This window comes from Stegodyphus dumicola, chromosome 2, assembly GCF_044657685.1.
Source record: "Stegodyphus dumicola isolate Sdum_Otavi_A_Nest chromosome 2, ASM4465768v1".
NCBI classification, from domain to species: Eukaryota; Metazoa; Arthropoda; class Arachnida; order Araneae; family Eresidae; genus Stegodyphus; species Stegodyphus dumicola.
This window is the reverse complement of record NC_140769.1, coordinates 151691450-151712609: the sequence shown is the minus strand read 5'-3', so window position 1 is coordinate 151712609 and position 21160 is coordinate 151691450. Positions and strand designations below refer to the sequence as shown.

Here is a 21160-nt window from a genome sequence, read left to right as displayed (position 1 = left end):
GGCTAAATCACAAAACCCCCCTGTGCCTCTTACTCCCAAAGAAACTGATGATACCCAGCCTCAACAGACTCAAGACATCGGTTACTCTGCGAAAGAGAGTGATTTTAAATCTATATTGGAACTTATGAACATTTTCAAACAGATCCATGAAATTTTCAGTGATGACTGCATTAGAAAGTTTGTTGCAGCTTTCAAAGATAACCGCCAGCATCTCCAAGCAGCCCCTAGCAACCCCGAAAAGCTGCTTATTCTGATGAACATCTTTCAACTTGCAAGCGACTAATTTTTCACCGTACAACTCCTTTTTTCTCCAGGATCATGAGGCCTTACTGCGGCGTTGGCGCCGTAAAGTTAAGCAGCAGGTAGCAGGGACAGGACTTGGGTGGGTGACCACCTGAGAACTCTCCCGTGCTCCGCCCTCCTCGCTCTCTATTCGTCCTTTCCGGATCACGGCTACTGGTTGGCGGATAACTTTTTCCTCCGCGACTTATTCCAGAAGACAACTTCAGCTTTGCATTCATTCGTTTGGGCATGTTATCTGCCCCTACCCATGCTACTCTTGTCTCTATTGTCATACACTGTTCTCTTTTCGTCAGGAACTACCTATGCTATGGTAATAGAAAGCTCGAAAATCGCCATCACAAGTTATTCAGGGATAGCGCAACCGCGCGGGGGCCCGTTTATTGCGAACTGCGTTCGCCTGAGTCGTCTGTTTGGAGTTGATACACAAAGGAAGCCACAAGGAATGGCAATTTCAAGTATTTTTTAATGCTTTAAACTGATGAAAAATTAAGATTTATTGATTTAAATGCACTTATTTAAAGAAATTTGATTTAGTTTAGATGAAAGAAAAGTACTTATCTTAAAATTCCAGGCTTTTGGAGTATATCCTTACATTGTCCGCTGTTTTATTCTCGTCAACATCGGAGCCGAAATTCATTGGAATGATATAGGTGTTGTAGGGAAAAAAAAACATTTTTCAAAGAAATTTAATTGATAATCACCAAGAGGAAAGGAAATATTTTCACTTTTTTACGGAGCGCAGCGATCGTGCTGCCGCTTGCCTCGGTGATCGCAGACTCCCCCTAGAAGGAGGGAAGGTTCAACTCAAACGGTCACGGAGTAAAAAATTTTCTTTCAAAAAAAAAAAAAGGTGATTTACAAAATGCAAATATAAATTATTCTCTTCTTCTCTTCAATTCAACAGAGAAGCTTTTCGGTATTCTGCAAACGAATTAATGTTAAATTTTTAGGATTCCCTGAATTTGCTTCCCATGCTCAAAAATGTAATTTTTTTTTTATAAAATATTTATACTTAAAATACAAATATAATAATGCTGTATACGTCAGTTTTGATAAAGTTTAAGAAAGTACTTCCGTGGGATATATGTAAGAATTTTTTTTGTAGTTTTGCTAAAGAAGAAGATCAGTCTTGACACTACTTTAAAAATCCGTAATTTGTAAAACGCGCGAGAATTCAACATTTAATTATAAATAGTGCGTGTATTATTACAGTATTTTTTGAGACTATCTTATCCAGTTAAACTTGATCATGGTGAAAGTGGGAAAAGCTGGTTTTCAATTAGAAAGTTGGTTTACTTTTTTTTTTTTTTGATAGATTCTGTTAATGGTTTTTCATGTTCATTTTAATTGTTGAAATTTAGCACGTTAAAAAATATTTTATTTTATAGGTTTAAATTTTGATAATGTTAACTGTTTGAAAACAGAAGAGATTATCAAGATCAGTCTTTCTCAGACGGAAGATTATATCTTACGAGAAAAGGAGGAAACTGTTAATCTAATAAAAAACATTGAAAAAGGTAAGCAGTTTCTGTACTTAAGTTAACTGACACGTGGATTTCCGTAGGCAATAACTTGATATTAATAATGCTCACCTGCTTCTGTTGGCAATAACTTCCTAATAATCATCTGAATAGCTGTTGTAATCATCTGTAATTGTGCATTTAATCTTATTAGGGCTCTAGTGTAGAACTGGGGGCTAAAGTGCCCACTTATTTGATTGGCGTTTGTTTGGCGCTTTTTACAAGAGTAAGAATTGGATTTTTGTCAATTTTCTTTGACCTTTTTAAGTGAAAATAGGTCCATGTGTACATGGATAAAGTCAAGGGAGTGCGCAATGTCATTTTTGTGCAATTCTGGGATGTTTTTGTAAGTGAAAATAGGTCGATGTGTACATGGATACCGAGTATTTGCAAACGCGCCAAGCAGTGGGCGATTCTGCACTTTCCCCGAATTGGGTGCACCTTCGATTATCGACAATTTTTTTTTTTTTTTAAATTTTTGCAATGAAAGCTCACTTCTGGTTACCATGATAGTTTTAACATTGTTTTAGCTTCCTTATTTTATTTAAATGAAAATAGTTTGATGTGTACATGGACAAATTTAAGGCAGTGCGCAATGCTTAGTTTGTGCACTTCCATGATGTTTTTTAAGTGAAAACAGATTGATGTGTACATGGACACAAAGTTTGTGCAATTCTTTGACTTCTTATTTTGGTTTTGTGTAGCAGCCATCTTGAAATTGTGCCTTCCTGGTGCCGATCTTGGCATCAAAAAAGAATCGCCAAAAAAAAAAAGGGGACACCCAATTGTAAACTTTTACCCTTATTAGATATAATGCCATAAAATCTTTCAGAAGGAAATATTTTTGAAGGAAGTAAATAATTATTGACCTTAGTGACTGTTGTACAGTTTATTAAGTTAATATGTGTTGACAGAAAACAGAAATTACTAATAAATTATTGCCAGTGTTAATATGAAAATAACGGGGGAAGTACTTCCACAGAGAACTCGGTTAATGTAAAGAATGGCAACAATAGTTAAAACTCAGTAATGCAATAGATTCACATTTCATAGGTAGCAACCATCCCTCTTTTGGCTCATTTCATTGCTGTTCATAAGTTTGCATATTGTGGCATCACACGGGTGTACTTTTGAATTGGGTGCCCCTTCGATTGACACCAAATGTTTTTCAATTTAGGCAATGAAACCCCATTTCTGGTTACCATTGATAGTTTTAACTTGGTTTCAGCCTCCTGATTTTTTTTTTTTTTTTTTTTTTAAAGTGAAAAAAGATTGATGTGTACAAAGACAACAATGCCTAGTTTGTGCAATTCTCTGATGTTTTTTTAAGCGAAAATAGATTGATATGTATATGGTTTCTGAGTTTATGCAATTACAGGGTTCATAGTGGTCCTTATAATTGCTTATAAGTCCTTATATTTGAAAATAAAATATAAAGGCCCTTATAGGTGCTTATGTTTTCTTTAAAGCCCCCCCTTTTTTTTTTAGTGTTTATTTTTTGCTTTTAGTGCTTTTTTTTTTAAATGAACACCCAATTTTTCCTCGTTATAAAGCCGAAACTAAATAAACAACTTTTCTTCCTAATATGGAATGTCAAATGGTGAATCATACTGCCGGTAGCTTTTCCGTCTTTCTCTGCATTAACATAACCTTTATTGTGGCGGAGAGTACAGACAGGTGCCCGTCGTTCTATTGGTCAAAGAATTGCGAAAGCATTAGAAAATTCCGGTACATTCGGCATTCTTTTCCTCCCACCCAAATGCTACACACGTTTGAATTTCTATTAAGATCTTAATAACTTGCATTCTCATTCCGCTTGGTCAGTTCATATTCATGTTTATTATGATCATTATGCGGTTGATCTTTACAACATGGTAAGTGGTAGTTTGGCGACATTTTGGAGGCGATAAAGGTTACTTACCTGGGACTTTGGTAATAATGTGAGCAGTACTCAGTTCCGATTACGCATTATTTTGTGTGAGGGAAATGAGAGATCATGGGATATGTCATGTGATATTAATGGACGAATTACGGTTCTTTAATCGGAAAAGGGAAAAAATCTGGAAATTTTGTATTTGGCTTTATTCTGTGTTGTGTGAAACAGTGTTCGTGAATTTTTGGATCCCATGGCCGTAACTAAAGTGAATTTGAAATGGGTATTTAGTGGTATTGAAAAGGGTAGTAATAAATGTTTCTTTAAGGTTGTGTGAGATAGAAATAAAGATGTTTTATTAAGTTATTTATTTTACCTGGTACCTTGCTGTGAAATATAAGTATGATTTTAAAGATCCTGAAACAGAAAGAAGAAAAGTTTATCGGACACGTAATCAAGATTCTGAAGAAGATTAGGTAAGTTAGTATTTTTAATTATTTGAGGATATTATTTTTATGCATTGTTCTAAATGTAAGGTGGAAGTAAAGGAATTTGGTATTATTGGGAAAATTGTTATTAACAATGATTTAGTTTAAAGTAATTAGGATTGTAAGGTAATTTTTATTAATTTAATGTATGTGCTCATTTATATTTTAAGTAGTGTTTTTGAATTTAATTATATTTTAATTAAATGATAGTTATTTTGTGAATTTTATGTTTGTAGGAATTTGGTATACGTTTTAGTTGAAGTAAACGTGCATGGAAATAATTTAAATATCTGACACTAAGTATTTGTAATGGTTACGGTATGAATTCATTGGTGACGTTTATAATATAATAGATTATTTAGAGGTAAAAGTTTTTGGATATTTTATTTATTTTATATGTGGAAATGTTCATATTTGTAAAGGGTAAATACTTTTTCGCGATCAGGTAATTTCATATATGTTCTTTTTACCGGGTTTAAAGATTGAGAAAATTGTCATGTATTTTCGTGAAATTTTTCTAATTTATGAGAAAAAAGCAGTGTACATGGATATAGTGAAGAGTGTGCGCAATGCCATTTTTGTGCAATTCTGGGATGTTTTTTTTTAAGTAAAAAAAAAGTCGGCGTGTACATGGTTTATGTGTACGTGTTATTTTGAAAAACGCGTAGGAGTATGGTATTGTGCACTTTTTCCCAATTTTGCAGTGAATATTTGTCATGATTAAGCAGTTTTGTTAGATAAAATTTCTAGCATAAGTGTAATTCGGCTAGTAGATTGTTGGAAGAAGTGTTCAGTAGATAAAAAGAAAAGAAACATGTCTTTACTTCATGAAGACAAAATGGCGGCGGGAAAAAAAAATAGAGGGTTGCTGTAGGAGAGTTGGTTGCCAAATTTTCGCCAAAAAATCGCCAAGTTACCATAATGTAAAGATCAGCCCGTTATGCTTATATTATGAGCATATGTATGAATGTTTGTAATAACATAGTTGCAGTAACCGATTGTGTTGTATTTTATATGTGTTGGGTACGTGCTCAGTGATGATTACAAGATGTACACAAACATCGTTTATTCTACATTACTCATCTACTATTCTATATTAGAGTTATGATTAAAGATAATAATAGATACAGTTACAGTTACATATATAACATCTCCCTTTTTTATAAAAAATAATAATAGTAGTAAAATTAAACATATTCTTTTAAATAATAAGGTTTCTTAACAGTCCTACCAGATCGAGTGACGTAGTTATGTCCATTTGAAAAATTTGATGATACTATACCTCTTTCACTATTTGGTGACACAACACTTCTGTTAGATTTTGAAGGACTTACAGGCACATCTAAATTTGTAGTGTTCCTACTATTTTCATGTACCTAGGGTTCATCTATAACTTCATTCTCATAGTTGTTTTGTATTGCAAACTCTTCCTGATTAGTTCCTTTAAGAAGGTCTCTTCTGTTCCTTTCTACAATTCTATATGAACGTGGTCTTTCTGCTTCTTCTATAATTTTCCCTCTTTCATTTAGTTTTTTCCCTCTTTCTTTTATGTAAACATGATCTCCTGTTTTCAGTGGTTTTAATGGTCTTGCATTCCTATCATAATAACTTTTTTGTAAGGTTTGTCTCTTCAGTAAGTGTTGTTTATGGTCTTCATATCGTTTAGCTTGGATGAAATTCTCTTTTATAGGCATCAATCCATTTACTTTTCGTCCAAACATCAATTCAGAAGGTGACTTAATTTCATCTGAAATAGGAGAGTTACGATATTCCAGTAAAACTAAATATGGATCCTTGTTGTCAACTACAGCTTTTTCTAACATTCGCTTGACAGTTTGAATATGTCTTTCAACCATTCCATTAGACTGTGGGTATTTTGGACTTGAAGTTCTGGTTTCAAAATTCCATCTTCTTGTAAAATCTTTATATTTCCTGCAATTATATTGTGGACCATTATCCGAATATACTATTTTCGGAATACCATGTCTTGCAAAAATTGATTTCAATTGCTTTATCACTGCTACACTTGACAAATCTTCCAAATGTCATTTTCAACATATTTGCTAAAATAATTGATTACTATTAGATAATCCCTTGAAAGTAAAAGAGATCTGTTTTCAATACTTCCCATGGACCATTAGGTATTTCGTTAGATATCGTCGGTTCTTTAGTATTAGCTTTTTGTAAACTTAAACATGTTTGACAATTCAGTACCAAATCTTCAATTTCTTTGGACATTCCTGGCCAATATAATATTTCTCTTGCTTTGATCTTGCATTTTACTACTCCTAAATGACCATAATGAATTCTGCTTAACATATCTTTTCGTAAACTTCTTGGTACAACAACACAGGAATTTTTAAATATTAATCCATTTGCTTCTGATAGTTCTTCTCTGAAGTTAAAATATGGTTTTGCCAGTTCTGGAACCATACATTTTTCATCTGGTCATCCAGTTTTAATTAATTTTCTTAAAACTTGTAGTTCTTCATCTTTTTCTGTTTCCAGTTGAAAAACTTCCATTTTACCATTAGACATTGGTATACATTCTACAACTAATCCAACATGAGCTTCTATTTCTCCTTCAAAGAAATCAGATCCTTTATCAGTAAATGATCTTAATAATGCATCTGCTATAAAAAGTTCTTTTCCTGGTTTATATTTTACCTCAAACTGATATGGCTGTAATCGTATACGCATTCTTTGTAGTCTTACGGGGCATTTATTTAATGGCTTTTTAAAAATTGATTCCAGTGGTTTATGATCACTTTCCACAGTAATATTTTTTCCAAATATATACTGGTGAAATTTCTCACACGCAAATACAATAGCTAAAGTTTCCTTTTCAATTTGAGCATAATTCTTCTGTGTATCTGTTAATGCCTTGGATGCATATGCCACTGGTAAATTATTCTGCAGTAAGACTGCTCCTAGTCCTTCTTGAGATGCATCTACAGATAAAACTACTGGCATGTTTATATCATAATACTGTAAAATTGGTTTATTTACCAAGACATCTTTTAGTCTTCTAAATGCTTTTTCATGTGTTGCATTCCAGTTCCAGATAACTTGTTTTTTCAACAAATCTCTTAAACATGATGTCAATTCTGATACGTTAGGTATAAATCTAGAAACATATGTAATCATTCCTAGGAAAGTTTCTATTTCTTTCACATTTTTTGGTGGTTTTATATCTAGAATAGCCTTAATTTTGTCTTCATCTGGTTTTAAACCATCTTTAGAAAATATATGTCCCATATATTTCACTTCATTCAGCCCAAATTTACATTTATTTAAATTAAATTTAACATTCTTTTCTCTGGCTCTGTCCAACAACTTCTCTAATCTTGAATCATGTTCTTTTTTATCTTTACCCCAAACTAATAAGTCATCTATATATATTTGAACTCCTTCTAAATCACTAAAAATTTCAGAAAAACTTCTGTGGAAAACTTCTGGTGATGAACTCAGTCCATATGGCAACCTCAAAAAACAATATCTACCAAACGGAGTGTTAAATGTAGTAAATTCACAACTTGAATCTGACAGTTTAATTTGCCAAAATGCTTTGTTTGCATCTAAAATACTAAAGACCTTTGCAATTGTCATTTGAGATGAAATTTCTTCAAAGGTTGGTATGTGATAATGTTCTCTCACTATATTTTGGTTAAGGTGCTGAGGATCTAAACACACTCTTAAATTTCCATTCTTTTTCCTTACTACCACTAATGAATTCACGAATTCTGTCGGTTGGTTAACTTTCTTTATAATACCATCTTTTTCCATTCTTGCTAATTCCTTTTTTAATGGATTTAATAAGCTAAGTGGAATTTTCCTACAGGGTTCTATTTTACCAACAGCTCCTGGTTTTAATTTAATATGATATGTATATCCAGTTAAATTCCCAGTTCCTTTAAACAAATCTTGATATCCTTTTAAAAGTTCTGGTAACTTTTCATTAGAATCAGGATTTACTGTACAAATCCTTTGTATTAGGTTTAATTTTTGCAATGTAGGTAAACCTAAAATAGCTGGAACAGTTTTATCACATGCTACAACTTGAAATTCATCCTTGTCCCCTTTCGATGTTTCACATAATAATTTACATTTTCCAACTACATCAATTGTAGTACCATTTAATTATTTAAAGTGACTTTTGATTTAGTCAAACATTTCTCTCTTAAATTTAATTGTTTAAATTTAGGCAATGGTAGCACATTACACTGAGCTCCAGTATCCAACTTAACAAATAAATATTTAGATATGTTTACTTTTAGTTTTTCAAACCATTCGGTTTTATTTTTAGAAAATGGATTTATATATTCTACTGACCCTAAAATATATTCATTACCATTATTATGTAACTCATGCTCTAAATTATTCTGTACAACATTAACATTTTTAAAAGTGCACATTTTTGAAAAGTGATTTTTCTTTTTACAGTACAAGCAAATCTTATTATAAGCAGGACAGTTGTATAACTTATGAAAAGTTCCACATTTTCTACATGGTTTTGGATTATTGTACTTATTTCCTTGACAGTTTGAAGAAGATTTAGTACTTTGTTGCTTTTGTTTTACATGATAGTCTTTCTTACAAGGCTGACTTTTTTCCCCTGAAGGTCGAAATTTATTATGTTTGATAGCTTCTATTTTATTTTCTTCAGTTAAAGTTTTCAGCTGAAGTTCTGCTAATTCAGAAGTTTTACACATTTTAATACATTTCTCCAATGTTAACTGATCTTCCCTTAATAATCTATCTTTGAGATTTTAATTTAGAATTCCACTTACTATTCTATCCCTTATTAAACTATCTTTTAATTCTGCAAATCCACAGTTGCTACTTAATTTCTTTAAATCGGTTAAGAAATCATCAAACGATTCACCTACATGTTGTGTTCGACAGAAAAATATATGTCTATCAACACTTTCGTTTGCTTTCGGTATGCACAAATTTTCGAAAGCTTCAATTACTTTGTCAACATCCTTCTTATCTTCTTCACTTAAATTAAAAGTATTAAATTTTTCAAGTGCTTTTTCACCAATTATATGCAATAAAATAGCTACTTTAATTTCAGGTGATTTAGTAATACCACCAGACACTAACATATAAATTTGGAATTTTTGTTTCCATTTCTTCCAGTTTTCGCTTAAATTTCCTTCGAAACTTAGATTACTTGGTGGCTTTAATCCATCCATATTTAATTTAGGACTTTAAATAGTTTATATATATGTATTTTTAGCCACTTCCAATAAAAATAAACAACTCACTTACCAGCGATATAAGTTTCAATTTCACAGTAAACAACTTCCCATGATGTTTTTGTTTAGAACATCTTTACCGAGGCTGCATGGTTCTTCAAAAAAGATTTTCTTTTGCGCCATGTGTTGTATTTTATATGTGTTGGGTACGTGCTCAGTGATGATTACAAGATGTACACAAACATCGTTTATTCTACATTACTCATTTACTATTCTATATTAAAGTTATGATTAAAGATAATAATAGATACAGTTACAGTTACATATATAACACTGATGAAGTATAGTATACTTCCAAAAATGGTTGTGTTTTAACACAGATTAGCTTTCTAAGGAATAATTTTCTGAATGGCTTAAATAAAGGGAAAGTAATCGAATAGTCAAAATAATTTCATTTTTTTGCCCAGTACATTATACAGTATGAAGGTTGGGAGGTTCTCTCCTTTCTCTGCAAAATCTCAAATATTGAAACTGTTACAGTTCGCTGCAAAACAAGCAACGGACTTTTTATTTTTTGTCACTTTCCAATCTGGATTGAATAGGACTAAAAGTTCTGCGGTCTACCAACCGAAGCGAAGAATGATTCTATTCCGGAAATTTAACGCAGTCTGTTGAAAATTAGAATGAAAAACACCCCAGATTGGTAAGTCTCTTTCTTTTTCTTTATTTAGTTCTTTATTCTCCCAATACCGGCAGCTGTTGATTCCGATTGCATAATATTAGGTGGGGAAGAATTACGGCATGCACGTATTGCGCAATAACGTTTGCGATATTTTGCAGAGATAATTAATTTTGATGTTCGGTCCCAGATTTGTTTATGAACACTTTACTGTGCTTGCTAAGCAGAATATTTTTCAGTTCTGTTGGTTTATTTTTATATGATGCACATATCGAAATGTCAAAACATTTATTTAGCGGAAAAATCTAAAGAACGGCAACAGTCTATCCCCCCCCCCCCTCCGCTCCTCTTTTCCAAGTTATGCTCGACTGTCCGAATATTCGCCAATTTCCAAGTATGCGGGTTAGTTAAGCTTTTAGTGTTAAAGGATGACTGCATGAAGCAAATTTCTGTCTTCTGATTTCAGAAATGTTCCTCTTTTTTACTTAAATTACTTTGCTTGCAATATCTGTTAAGGGAAATCTGATATACAATGAAAATTTAGAAAATGTTCAGAATTTAGATTTAAATTAATTAAATATCAATATGAGTAGAAAAATAAATTGTATTTATTGTTAGGTTCCAAGTGAATACAATAAGTATGTCTTATTATTATTTGTTTTCTCTATTTTGAACTGAAATTTCATCATCTTACAAAATTTATAGTTTAAGTTCTGCATAGTTTTTTTCTCTCATTGTAAACTAGTTCTGTAAATTGAACTGTTATTTAAAATTAAAAAAAAAAAAAAAAAGTATTTTCCATGGTTGAAGTAATGCTTATTCTCTTAATAAATACTGCATTTCTCATATTTTAAATTACGAGTCTAATTTTTAAGGTTATGCAGTTGTGTATAATGTAATTAGACAGGTGCTTATTTTTTTTCCTTAAAATATGCTTGAAAAGTGCTTTATAGGTGCTTATTTTTTTAACTAAAATGTGGCTATGAACGCTGAATTATTTGACTTCTTATTTTGGTTTTGTGTAGTGGCCATCTTGAAATTGTGCTGATCTTTGCATCAAAAAAGAATGGCCAAATAAACAAGGGGGACCCAATTGTAAACTTTTACCAGTCACCATTTCCATCTGTAATTTATTCTTCAGTTGTTCATTATTATTTTGTCTGATTTCCATTCTCTCTCTTCTGAATTTTTTAACTACGAATAGATGGAATTATTTTTGCTCAGGTAAGGAAGTTGTCTGAGAGAGATGCTTATGTGCAGTGGTGCGTCTCAGAAAAATTAATGCCTTCATGAAAAATATGCTCACAGTAAACAGCAGATCAGTGGATGCTGCTGATTTAGAAGCACATGTGACTGATGAATGACGGACATAGGCTTAGGCAGGCATGTACATCACATTTTTTATCATTCCACAATGCAGCAACTGGTGCACATACCCAATCAGGTGGCCTCTGAATGTAAAAAAAAAAAAAAAAAAAAAAAAAAAAAGTCTACAAGGAAAATTCAGCTGATCAAGTATTCAAATGCCATTTAATTGATCAAGTGTTCCATTTAAATGCAATTAAAGATTTTATCCTTTTAGGGTAAGATGTCTCCAGCAGTATATTTTTAATGTTGTAGATTTTTTTTAAAAAAAGGGGGGCTTTCTAAGGGCCATAAAAATCTGAAAAAATAAATGATTTTAAAACTATAATAATATAATTTAAACTATTATAATAATAGACTTGAAATATATTTCAGTAATAATACTAAGATTTACTGTACTTTTCTTACTTACATATGCTTAACATCATTCTTTTCTATCAACCTAAATTGTATTAAATACCATGTTCAACCAGCTAATTTTAAACTGCATACCTAAATATCACGCTTTACTACTAGCTGAATTTAATTGCACCAGTTATCGTGTTTATCATGTGCTTATAATGTTTTTTCCCCCTCCTTCCAGCATGCCTTCATGGTGTAACAGTTAGCACACTAAGCGCGTATTCGAGAGGTCCAAGTTCGAGTGGTGGCAAAGGCATTGCTCATTTTTCACATCTCCTGCTTTAAAAAAAATCCTAATGATTCTACAGTGGCACCTGAACTAAAAGGTGGTGGATGAGAATTCTTACCACTACCATTATTTGGCAATTGTGTCCTCTAATCTCCAGTCACACTTTAAAAGGAGTTGTTATGTATACGAGGTTTTCTATTCTCCTGATTATCTTGTAGCGTTGCGTGCCTCCAACTTGCACGCAACCAAGAGGTGACTGTGAAAACTGGATAAAAGACAGAGTCTTGTTAAGGGTTTAAGTCCCTTTTTATTCAACGTAATAAATTACAAGTGCGTGCTCTTGACGCTCACAAACAGCGCCAACTCGGCGGTCAAATAAAAATAATAACCTGAAAAGAAACTAAAGACAAGATTCTAACTATGAGGCTCTCTAAAATAACTAACTCACCGCGTTTTGCAATACCGCTGCTAATGCAGCAGACTTGAAGCTCACTGGAACGATTAACACTACTTCCCGCCAAGCACATAGGCCGAAACACGGGGTTCTTCAATTCTCGCTAACTACCTCCGTGCTCGTGCAGTAAGAATATCACACCGAACTCGTTTCCTTCTATTTAAATCAGAATACTTCCGCTGATAATTTGAATGCTTGCGCGTTCTACTCAAATTTACATATTCTGGCATTGGCAGTTCCAGGGGAAAGTAAGGCTTGACAGGAAAGATAGTTTAAACGTAAAATAAATGTTAGTTAAAATAAATATTAACCCTACATTTGCCGCTGCCAGAATTTGGAAAACTTGGAAGCAGGTCCTACAAACGACCTGTTGTAAGTTTCTCTAATTCTGAACTAATTGGCGAGAACCTCGTTTACACAAAAAAAATATCTTATGTAATCATTTGTATACTAAAATTCTGTTGATCGTTACAAAGCTCTCTTCTTACAGCAACTTTTCCTGGACTTCATCAATCAATCTTGGTCTTTCCTTCCAGCATCTGGAAGGAATAAGTATCAGTATCTTTCTACATACATTATAATTTACACTTTCTTGACACAATAAATTTTTGTTTTTAAACGATTCGTTTTTCTTAGTTATTGCTTACTTCACATTCATTCAATTTTTCAAGCATTAATTTAACTTTACCCTGGCTCTCCACCGTGTGTGGTGTCAAACGTGAATATTCGTGTTTTAGTCTTACAACACTTCCCCTAACCACCATGATTTGTTAGAATTCAATGACCAAATAGACACACCTTACTCGACATTCTACCACTCAATGAGCTACTTTAATAGTCTTAAAAATTCAAATGTAGGTGGAGAACCCTACAAAACACATTCATTCTAACTTCCCCCTCTTCATCTTTAAACATGCAGGCTTTCACTCTAAAGCATGACTTTACAGTTTAATACTTAAATTTTGACTTCATTGCTTCTAAGCATTCACTTTTAGCATCTACAATTTTATGCTTCTAGACTAAATTCTACTTTTACATAACATTCAAGTATTTACATACATTTACAAAATTTTAATACATATGCTTTTTACAATTTACCATAAAATGAATAAGAGAAAATAAATTTTTACTTTACTCATTCTTCGCCAAGCTGGCGGCACTGAAAGTAAAATTCTTATTAATACAAGAATACGAAGTTATCTTTATCTTCGGCCAAATTTTGGCTTTAACATAACAGAATTAGTCTTTCGACCAACAGAAAATGCTTGTTTTTAGCTTTTACACTTAAAAAAAAAAATACTTTTGCCTTAGCTAAATAAAGTAAAACAAAACTAAGTCTCAACCGAGACATATTGACTTTCGTCAAAACATAGAACTTCATACTTATGCATAACATTTCGGAACAAAAGAGAAAAATATTTATAGAAGGTTTTAACTTATCTTTGAGTTTTCGATGCTTGAAACTCCGTCATTCGTTTTTGGCAGAATTGGTCCCAAGTTAGAGGTTTCATGGATGTTAATCTTCTCCTTACTGCCCTCCGAGTGTCGTCCACCTGACTTTTTCTTTTGCGTCCTCTACATGCTGGCCTCTTGGCGGAGTAATCGTCTGGTTGTTGGCCTTTCCGTTTCTCCCTGGGATGGCTGGTCTTGACGTCCTCCGGTCTGGAGTCCTTCTTGAATTTCTTCTGTTCCTCGTATTTTTGTGCCTCCTGTTGGCATTTCAGTTTCCGGAACGGCGGCCTTGCTGGCACCTGACTCTGTGGCCGTGTGCGCGTTCTCCTTGATGTGTAATTTCTCCTGCTATCCTTTGTAGGTGGTGTTTTTCTCTTTACCACGGTTTCTTTACCCGGTGCATCTGTATTTTTGTTTTTCTTAAACGCTGGAGTTTGAAAATTATTTTTTTCTTTTTGATACCGACGTCCGGGTTGTAGAAGTGCTAGGTTTCTCTTCATTTCTCTGTTTCTTGGGTGGTGGAATAGTTGTTGTAGTCTCTGGACCTTCTATTTTGTTTAGACTTGAGTCCTGCAAGAAACTTTTAAGGATTTCAAAATCATTTGGATTATAGTATTTTTTCACCTGGTCGGGACTTGCTTTACAGATTTCCCCTCTCTCGTTCTTAAGATATAAGACTACTCCTTTGATTTCCTGAATTACATAGGGGCCTTCAAACTTTGGAGCTAGCTTTGCCATAAAATTGTCTGGGGCACTTGATAAAGAAAATTTCCACTTCAATACTTTATCCCTAACTTTAAAATCTGCTTCACGGCGTTTTCTATCGTAATATAGTTTCTGCCTATTTCTTGCCGTATCCGAGGTTTTAAGCTCCTGATCAATGAGCTTTTGCACATCTTTTTGTTTAAACTCCTGCTCTCTTTGTTGCACAAAGAATAATTTATCTAAAGGCATAATTAACTTTCTGCCTAAAAATAATTCTGCTGGAGTTTTTCCCGTAGTATCATGATGTGCCGTTCTTAAAGCATAAGCTAATTCATTTATGTAGCCATCCCAGCGCTTGTGATGTGTGCTCACGTAACTGTGAATTATTTTTACTATGTTTTTATTAACTCTTTCTGCTATGTTAGCCTGTGGTCTATACGGAACCATTTTGATATGGCGTATGCCAAGTCCATTGCATATGTTTTCAAATATTTGACTAATGAATTGTTTTCCGTTATCGCTAATGACTTTTATCGGTGCACCGTATTTTAAAATGTATCTGTGTAAGAATGCATCTGCGACTGTTTTGGCTGACGCGCGTTTAAGTGGAACAATTTCTATCCATTTTGAAAAATGATCTACTATTACTAAAAAAAAACGATTTTTATTTAACTCGCTCTCGGGGAAGGGACCAAGAAGATCTATGCCTAAAATTTCATTCGGAAATGTAGCGCGAATGCTATTTAAGTACCCGGCCGGGCTGTAATTAATATCATTTATTAACTGACATTGATTGCAGGACCTGACATACGCCGTTACTATTTTGTATAATTGCGGGAAATATACCGCCTCGCGTACCCTTTTTACGCCAACTCGGCGGTAAAATAAAAATAATAGCCTGAAAAGAAACTAAAGACAAGACTCTAACTACGAGGCTCTCTAAAAGTAACTAACTCACCGCGTTTTACAATACCGCTGCTAATTCAGCAAACTTGAAGATCACTTGAACGATTAACACTACTTCCAGGCAAGCACACAGGCCGAAACGCGGGGTTCTTCAATTTCTGGCCAACTACCTCCGCGCTCGTGAAGTAAGAATATCACACCTCGAACTCGTTTCCTTTCTATTTAAATCAGAATACTTCCGCTGATAATTTGAATCCTTGCGCGTTCTACTGAAATTTACATACTCTGGCATTGGCAGTTCCAGGGGAAAGTAAGGCTTGACAGGAAAGATAGTTTAAACTTAAAATAAATGTTAGTTAAAATAAATATAAACCCTACAATCTTCAAATTTGTTTTCTCAAAATTAAAATGATTAAAAGAAGATATTACGCAGAATTTGAATCTATAACGGCATTTCATTTTCTCCTTCCTTCCAGCATGACTTTGTGGTTGTAATGGTTAGCACACTTGGTATATATTCAAGAGGTCCAGGTAGGAGTCCCGGTAAGGGCATTGCTTATTTTTCATGCCTCCTGCTTTAAAATAACTTAATGACTCTATATGCTTAATATGTTGAATCAGCTAATTTTTAACTAAATTGCATATGCTTAGCAATAACATTTTGTAATAAATATCATTGAAGGAGAGGTTGTGAGCCCAGTGCATTAATGGCATTGATGGGCTGTGGCTGTGCTCAGTTGAACCCGCTGTTGCATGATGGAGTGTGGTTGAGAGAACCTTGTTAGCATGTATATTGCTGTTAGGCTTCGAGATGGGGTACACGTCTTGGTTTTAGAAGCAAATTCGTGGTGGTACCAACACAAACCACTTTTTGCAGAGGATTTCTCGTTATTAGTAATATGATGAAAATTACAATTATGAGAATGACTTCTTGAACGTCGGTGAAAAGCAACTTCCTTGCAAAGCAAATTACTGTTTAAGCAGTTCAGAGCTCTGCTCAATATAGGATGATGCACAAAAATTAGAAACTGCGCTTGCCTGGGTAGGTGATACTTCCAATATTTTATGCACTATTTTAGAAGTCTTTTATGTGGTTATAGGGGTGATTGATGCTAAAATAGACTGCATATTCATAAGTAGTTGTAAAAATAATTCCAAAACAAATGTTTCTGCCACATTAACATGCTATTCACTTATTCATTTCATATGAATGCTTTTTATCAACAGAAATGATCATATTTCTTACTGTCATAGTGATTTCAGGTGGTAGGTTTGCCATACAGTGATTATATTTTTGGATTCTGTTGTAGTCTTTAGAACCACTAATTCAAAAGTAGATTCCGCCACCGTGAACCACAGAGATGGATCGGAAGGAATGAAATTGGTTATTTTTGCAACCCATACTTTATCCATTGTATATGGAAGTATAATTCCATTTTCGTACAGTCCAAATTATATGAAATGATCAGAAGGATTTACAATGTCCAGCATTGGTCACCAATGTGGAGTGAGGCAGGTGTCAAATTTATAAAAAAATAAACTTTCTCATACTCAAAATAACTTCAACGAAAAGCAGATTGTTGCGTCTCCGTACACACTCTGCGATATCTCATAGAATGCAAAAAATAAAATTGCGGTTGAATTCTACAAAGCGGAAACTTTGCATGTTTCCATTGCAATGCCGCAGTATATTGTTTTTAAAAATTTTTGACTGATACAATAATTTTCCCTGAATCTGATTACAGTTGTCAGCTGATTGAATATGAATTAATTGAAAAGGATAGAGACATGGTGAACGATCTATCTCTACAGTGAAGATAAAGCTCCTCATTTGAGTCAAGAATAACAGAGTGATTTAAAAAAAAACTTTTTTTTTTTTTTTTTCTTTTCTTTAGAAATAGTGACAGGAAGACATACTGCATGGAAAAACTGCAACTGGATATATCCAAATTATTTAAAATAAATGATTAGATTGTTAGAGTTTCTGCATAAAGAATATGGTACATAAAAAAAGGTGTTAATGCAATCACATTGGCACCATTTGACATTAATGGTAGTCTGAATCATGATCTTATTTATCGATAGTCCTAAAGAAATTTGTACATTTCTGTTTGATTATATATAAAATATTTTATTTCAACATAATCGTGTAAAAATAATGTTTAAAAACTGAAAAGGTATTCTTTGAAAAATATTAATACCAATAAAAGATTTTTTTTATAAATGTATTTTTTTGTACTCTTTACAAAAGTGTCACCACTCTGCTTTTTTATAATTATAAAGGATGGTAAATGTTTTCTATAATTTTACATAGCATAATTTAAAAATCTGAGTTATTCTTTCATTTATTTATCTTTTTAGATTATGCTAATAGAAATGGAATTAGGCAGACAGTAGAAAGTTTACTTCAGCGACAAAATTCACTTTCTGAGAAACAAAACGAACTCCAATCTCTCTTCGAAAAGAAAAAGAGAGGTATGAATTCTGTATTATTTTATTATTATAAATTTAGAAAACAAACAGAATGCTTAGAGAAAGGAAATTCTTATTTTTCATGTGCTGAGAAAATTTTGTTGCTATGAAATAACCAAAAATATTCTGTGTAGAGAAAGAAAAATGTCATCTGATGAATGAAATCAGAAAAAACAAACTGTCATTATATGAAAAATATCTTGCACTGGAAATCAAACGTGTTCGCTGTAAGTTGATTATTTATTTTTCAACATATTTATATAGTTATTTATTTTTCAACATATTTATTTATTAGATGATGTCTAATATTTAACTTTATCAGTCAAAAATGAATTGAGAGATGATTATTCACTATGAATCTATGAGGTGTGTTATTGATTTGTGTGCACTTATCCGCACTTTGAATAATAGCTATATTTTGCAATGAACAAAGACTTAATCAAATAAAAATATAAATTTATTATATTTAGGAAATTATTACCTTAGATATTAATAATTTTGTATATAACATTATAATGGTAGAGGTATTGGCACATAGTTCTTGTTATTGTTATTACTAATTACTGCAAAGGATTTTTAATATACAGATTACAAAACTGCCAGAAAGTATTTGAATATAATATATGTGCAGGTATAAAAATGGCTGTTTTATACAATAGTGCTGGCTCCTTTATCAAGGGAATTCATTTTGAAGGCATCCATCTTTTAGCTGTTACTGTGTGTGGAGAGGGAGCAGACTAAAGAAACCAAAAGAATTTTAAATAACTGTTTGCAAAGTATTTCATACTCAAACTACAACTGCCATGATGTATGGATCAAAATGTGCACTTTCCTAAGGGATGCAGAACAGGAGATGAAAGATTCGAGAACTTTGACCCTTCTAAAACTACCCATTTTGCCACAATAAAAAGAAGTAAACAAAGTACACCTTCAGTACTTCAGTACAAAGTGCATTATAATGAAAGATTGAATGAAAAGAGGATCACAGCTCTACATTTTTTTTTTCAGTTAATGTTTTTATGACATAATAACTAAATATTAAATTTCATTTTAAATAACAGAGCCTTTTAGTAGATTTTTAATAATAAGGTTCTCTTCTATGAATTTCACTACTCAGAGCAATTTTCACTCATTTGAGCTAGTATCTTCAGTACAATACTGTCACATAAAATAATAGAATAATAACTGTATGCATTTTGTTAAAAGTGTTTCATGATATACAATAAAACATTGCCAAACATGGGGGTTATGTTATTAACACATAGCGCATATTGCAAAATCATATTCTGTGAAGTTGACTTTCTATGGAAAAAAAAACTGGTTTGGTACAGTTCAGATTAAGAAAGTATGTATAATTTATACAAACCTAAATATTTAAAATGAAGCAAATGTTAATCGAAAGGATTTCTATTACTGCTTAATAGTTAGGTATGTGATACAATTATTTTTTTAAATAGCTGGTGATTTTTGTGTAGGACAATGTTGGATGCAACTCATTAAATATTTTACACAGTAAGGAGTGCAAAATGTTTCAATACCTTTTCTTAAAGTGTCCTGTTCTTTTTCATTTTGGTTAGTCTCCGTTATAAAATCAGACAGTTCCTGTGCCTATTTTAACAATTCTGTTAATTTCTTGTACATTAAAGGTCGCTGCTTTCATCATCGGTTGAGGTTTAAAGATCATCCATTTCTGCATTTGTCATTCCATGATCATCATTCTTTATTAATTCTTTGATTTTTCCCCTTCTTGCACATCTGAAAATATTTTGTGGTTTTATTGCTTTTGAAGTTTGTACAATTTCTTTGACTTCAATTTCAGTTGATCCTGTCCTTTAAAACCTCTGGCCAGTGCCAGCAAGCATTTACTGTTGATGAATTTATATGTTCCCATGTGAGTGTGAACAATTCTATGCAGAATCTTATGTTGAATTGCTTCCAAAATGCCATTAGTGTGTTGTCCTTTCCTTTGTCTACAACTTTTATTTGCAGAAATGTAAACATGCTGGATATAATAGGCTTTGAATGTTTTTATAATGCCTTGATCCATTGGTTGGACTAAGGAAAGGGTATTTGATGGAAAGAATAAAATCTCTACATTTGGATGCAGTGTTGTGAGGGCTTCAGCATCGCGTCCTGGAGCATTATCGAGAATCAGGAGAGTTTTAAAACTCAAATTTTACTGTTCTAGGTAATGTCTGACTTCTTTAATGAGTAAATTTTCAAACAAGTCATTAAAGATGGCTATCACAATGTGGCCGACGATCTGTAGCTTACTGCATGTAATTAAAATTCTTGCATTGGACAAATTAAATTGATAAAACTAAAGATAATGTATATATGCAAAACTGCATTTTGCAAGTCTGTGTTCAGCAAAGGTATTCTGTACAACCTCCAAAAAAATTAGAAGAACCACATTCAGAAGTATTAATTTAGAATTCAGTACTATAAAGTACAAAAAACTGCATAATCAATGATTATATTACATATTACTGTTATTAACTGTTAGCTAAATTTTGTACATAGCAAAGCTTTCTTCATGAAGTGCTTTGTTTGTATAATAACTTTACTTTGTTTTGAATTTATGGTTTTTCTGGTTATTCCCCAAATCTTTGAATCTTAAGAATGAACTCAAGTTCTTCAAGTCAAATATTGATTGGGGGGTAATCAAATCGCAAGATAAACATTGTCAAGCCAACTTGGATACAGGATACAGAGTTGGCAACTCTCCCGATTTAGGGAGGAGACTCCCAATTTTCGACCGCTCTCCCGCCAACCCAATTTACAATATATTTCTCCCGACTTTTTCTTATTCTTAAAATTTCTCACGATTTTTATGGAACTTGGCTTAATCTTAATACTTCTGTTATATGAACAAAAAATTTTTTAGCAGTCTTCCTTTGTTACTTCATTTAGTCATCGAACATGATGATATTGATGTTGCCACTGATAATATTGCAGTCATAATTTTGCAGTTTACAATTAGAAAACTTGGATGGAGTTATAAAATCAGCTAGGATTAACACCTAGTGGAGTTTAATTGGAAAACTGAAAGGTGCTGATGGAATTTTAAAATATCATGAACTGTCTAGAATTATGTTGGCCATTTTGACA

General features: G+C 32.8%; 1 protein-coding gene across 1 annotated transcript in view; it reads left to right on the top strand.

Annotated features, from left to right (window-relative positions):
• Nucleotides 1-1426: 1426 nt before the first annotated feature.
• LOC118179681 (kinetochore protein Spc25-like) overlaps nucleotides 1427-21160 on the top strand; it is a 45677-nt gene continuing 25943 nt past the window's right edge. Inside the window, exons 1-4 of the mRNA XM_085811274.1 lie at nucleotides 1427-1589; nucleotides 1692-1820; nucleotides 17939-18052; nucleotides 18184-18276. Coding sequence (XP_085667400.1) covers nucleotides 1553-1589; nucleotides 1692-1820; nucleotides 17939-18052; nucleotides 18184-18276 — 373 coding nt within the window. The 5' untranslated portion in view covers nucleotides 1427-1552. The remainder of the gene's footprint in view (nucleotides 1590-1691; nucleotides 1821-17938; nucleotides 18053-18183; nucleotides 18277-21160) is intronic.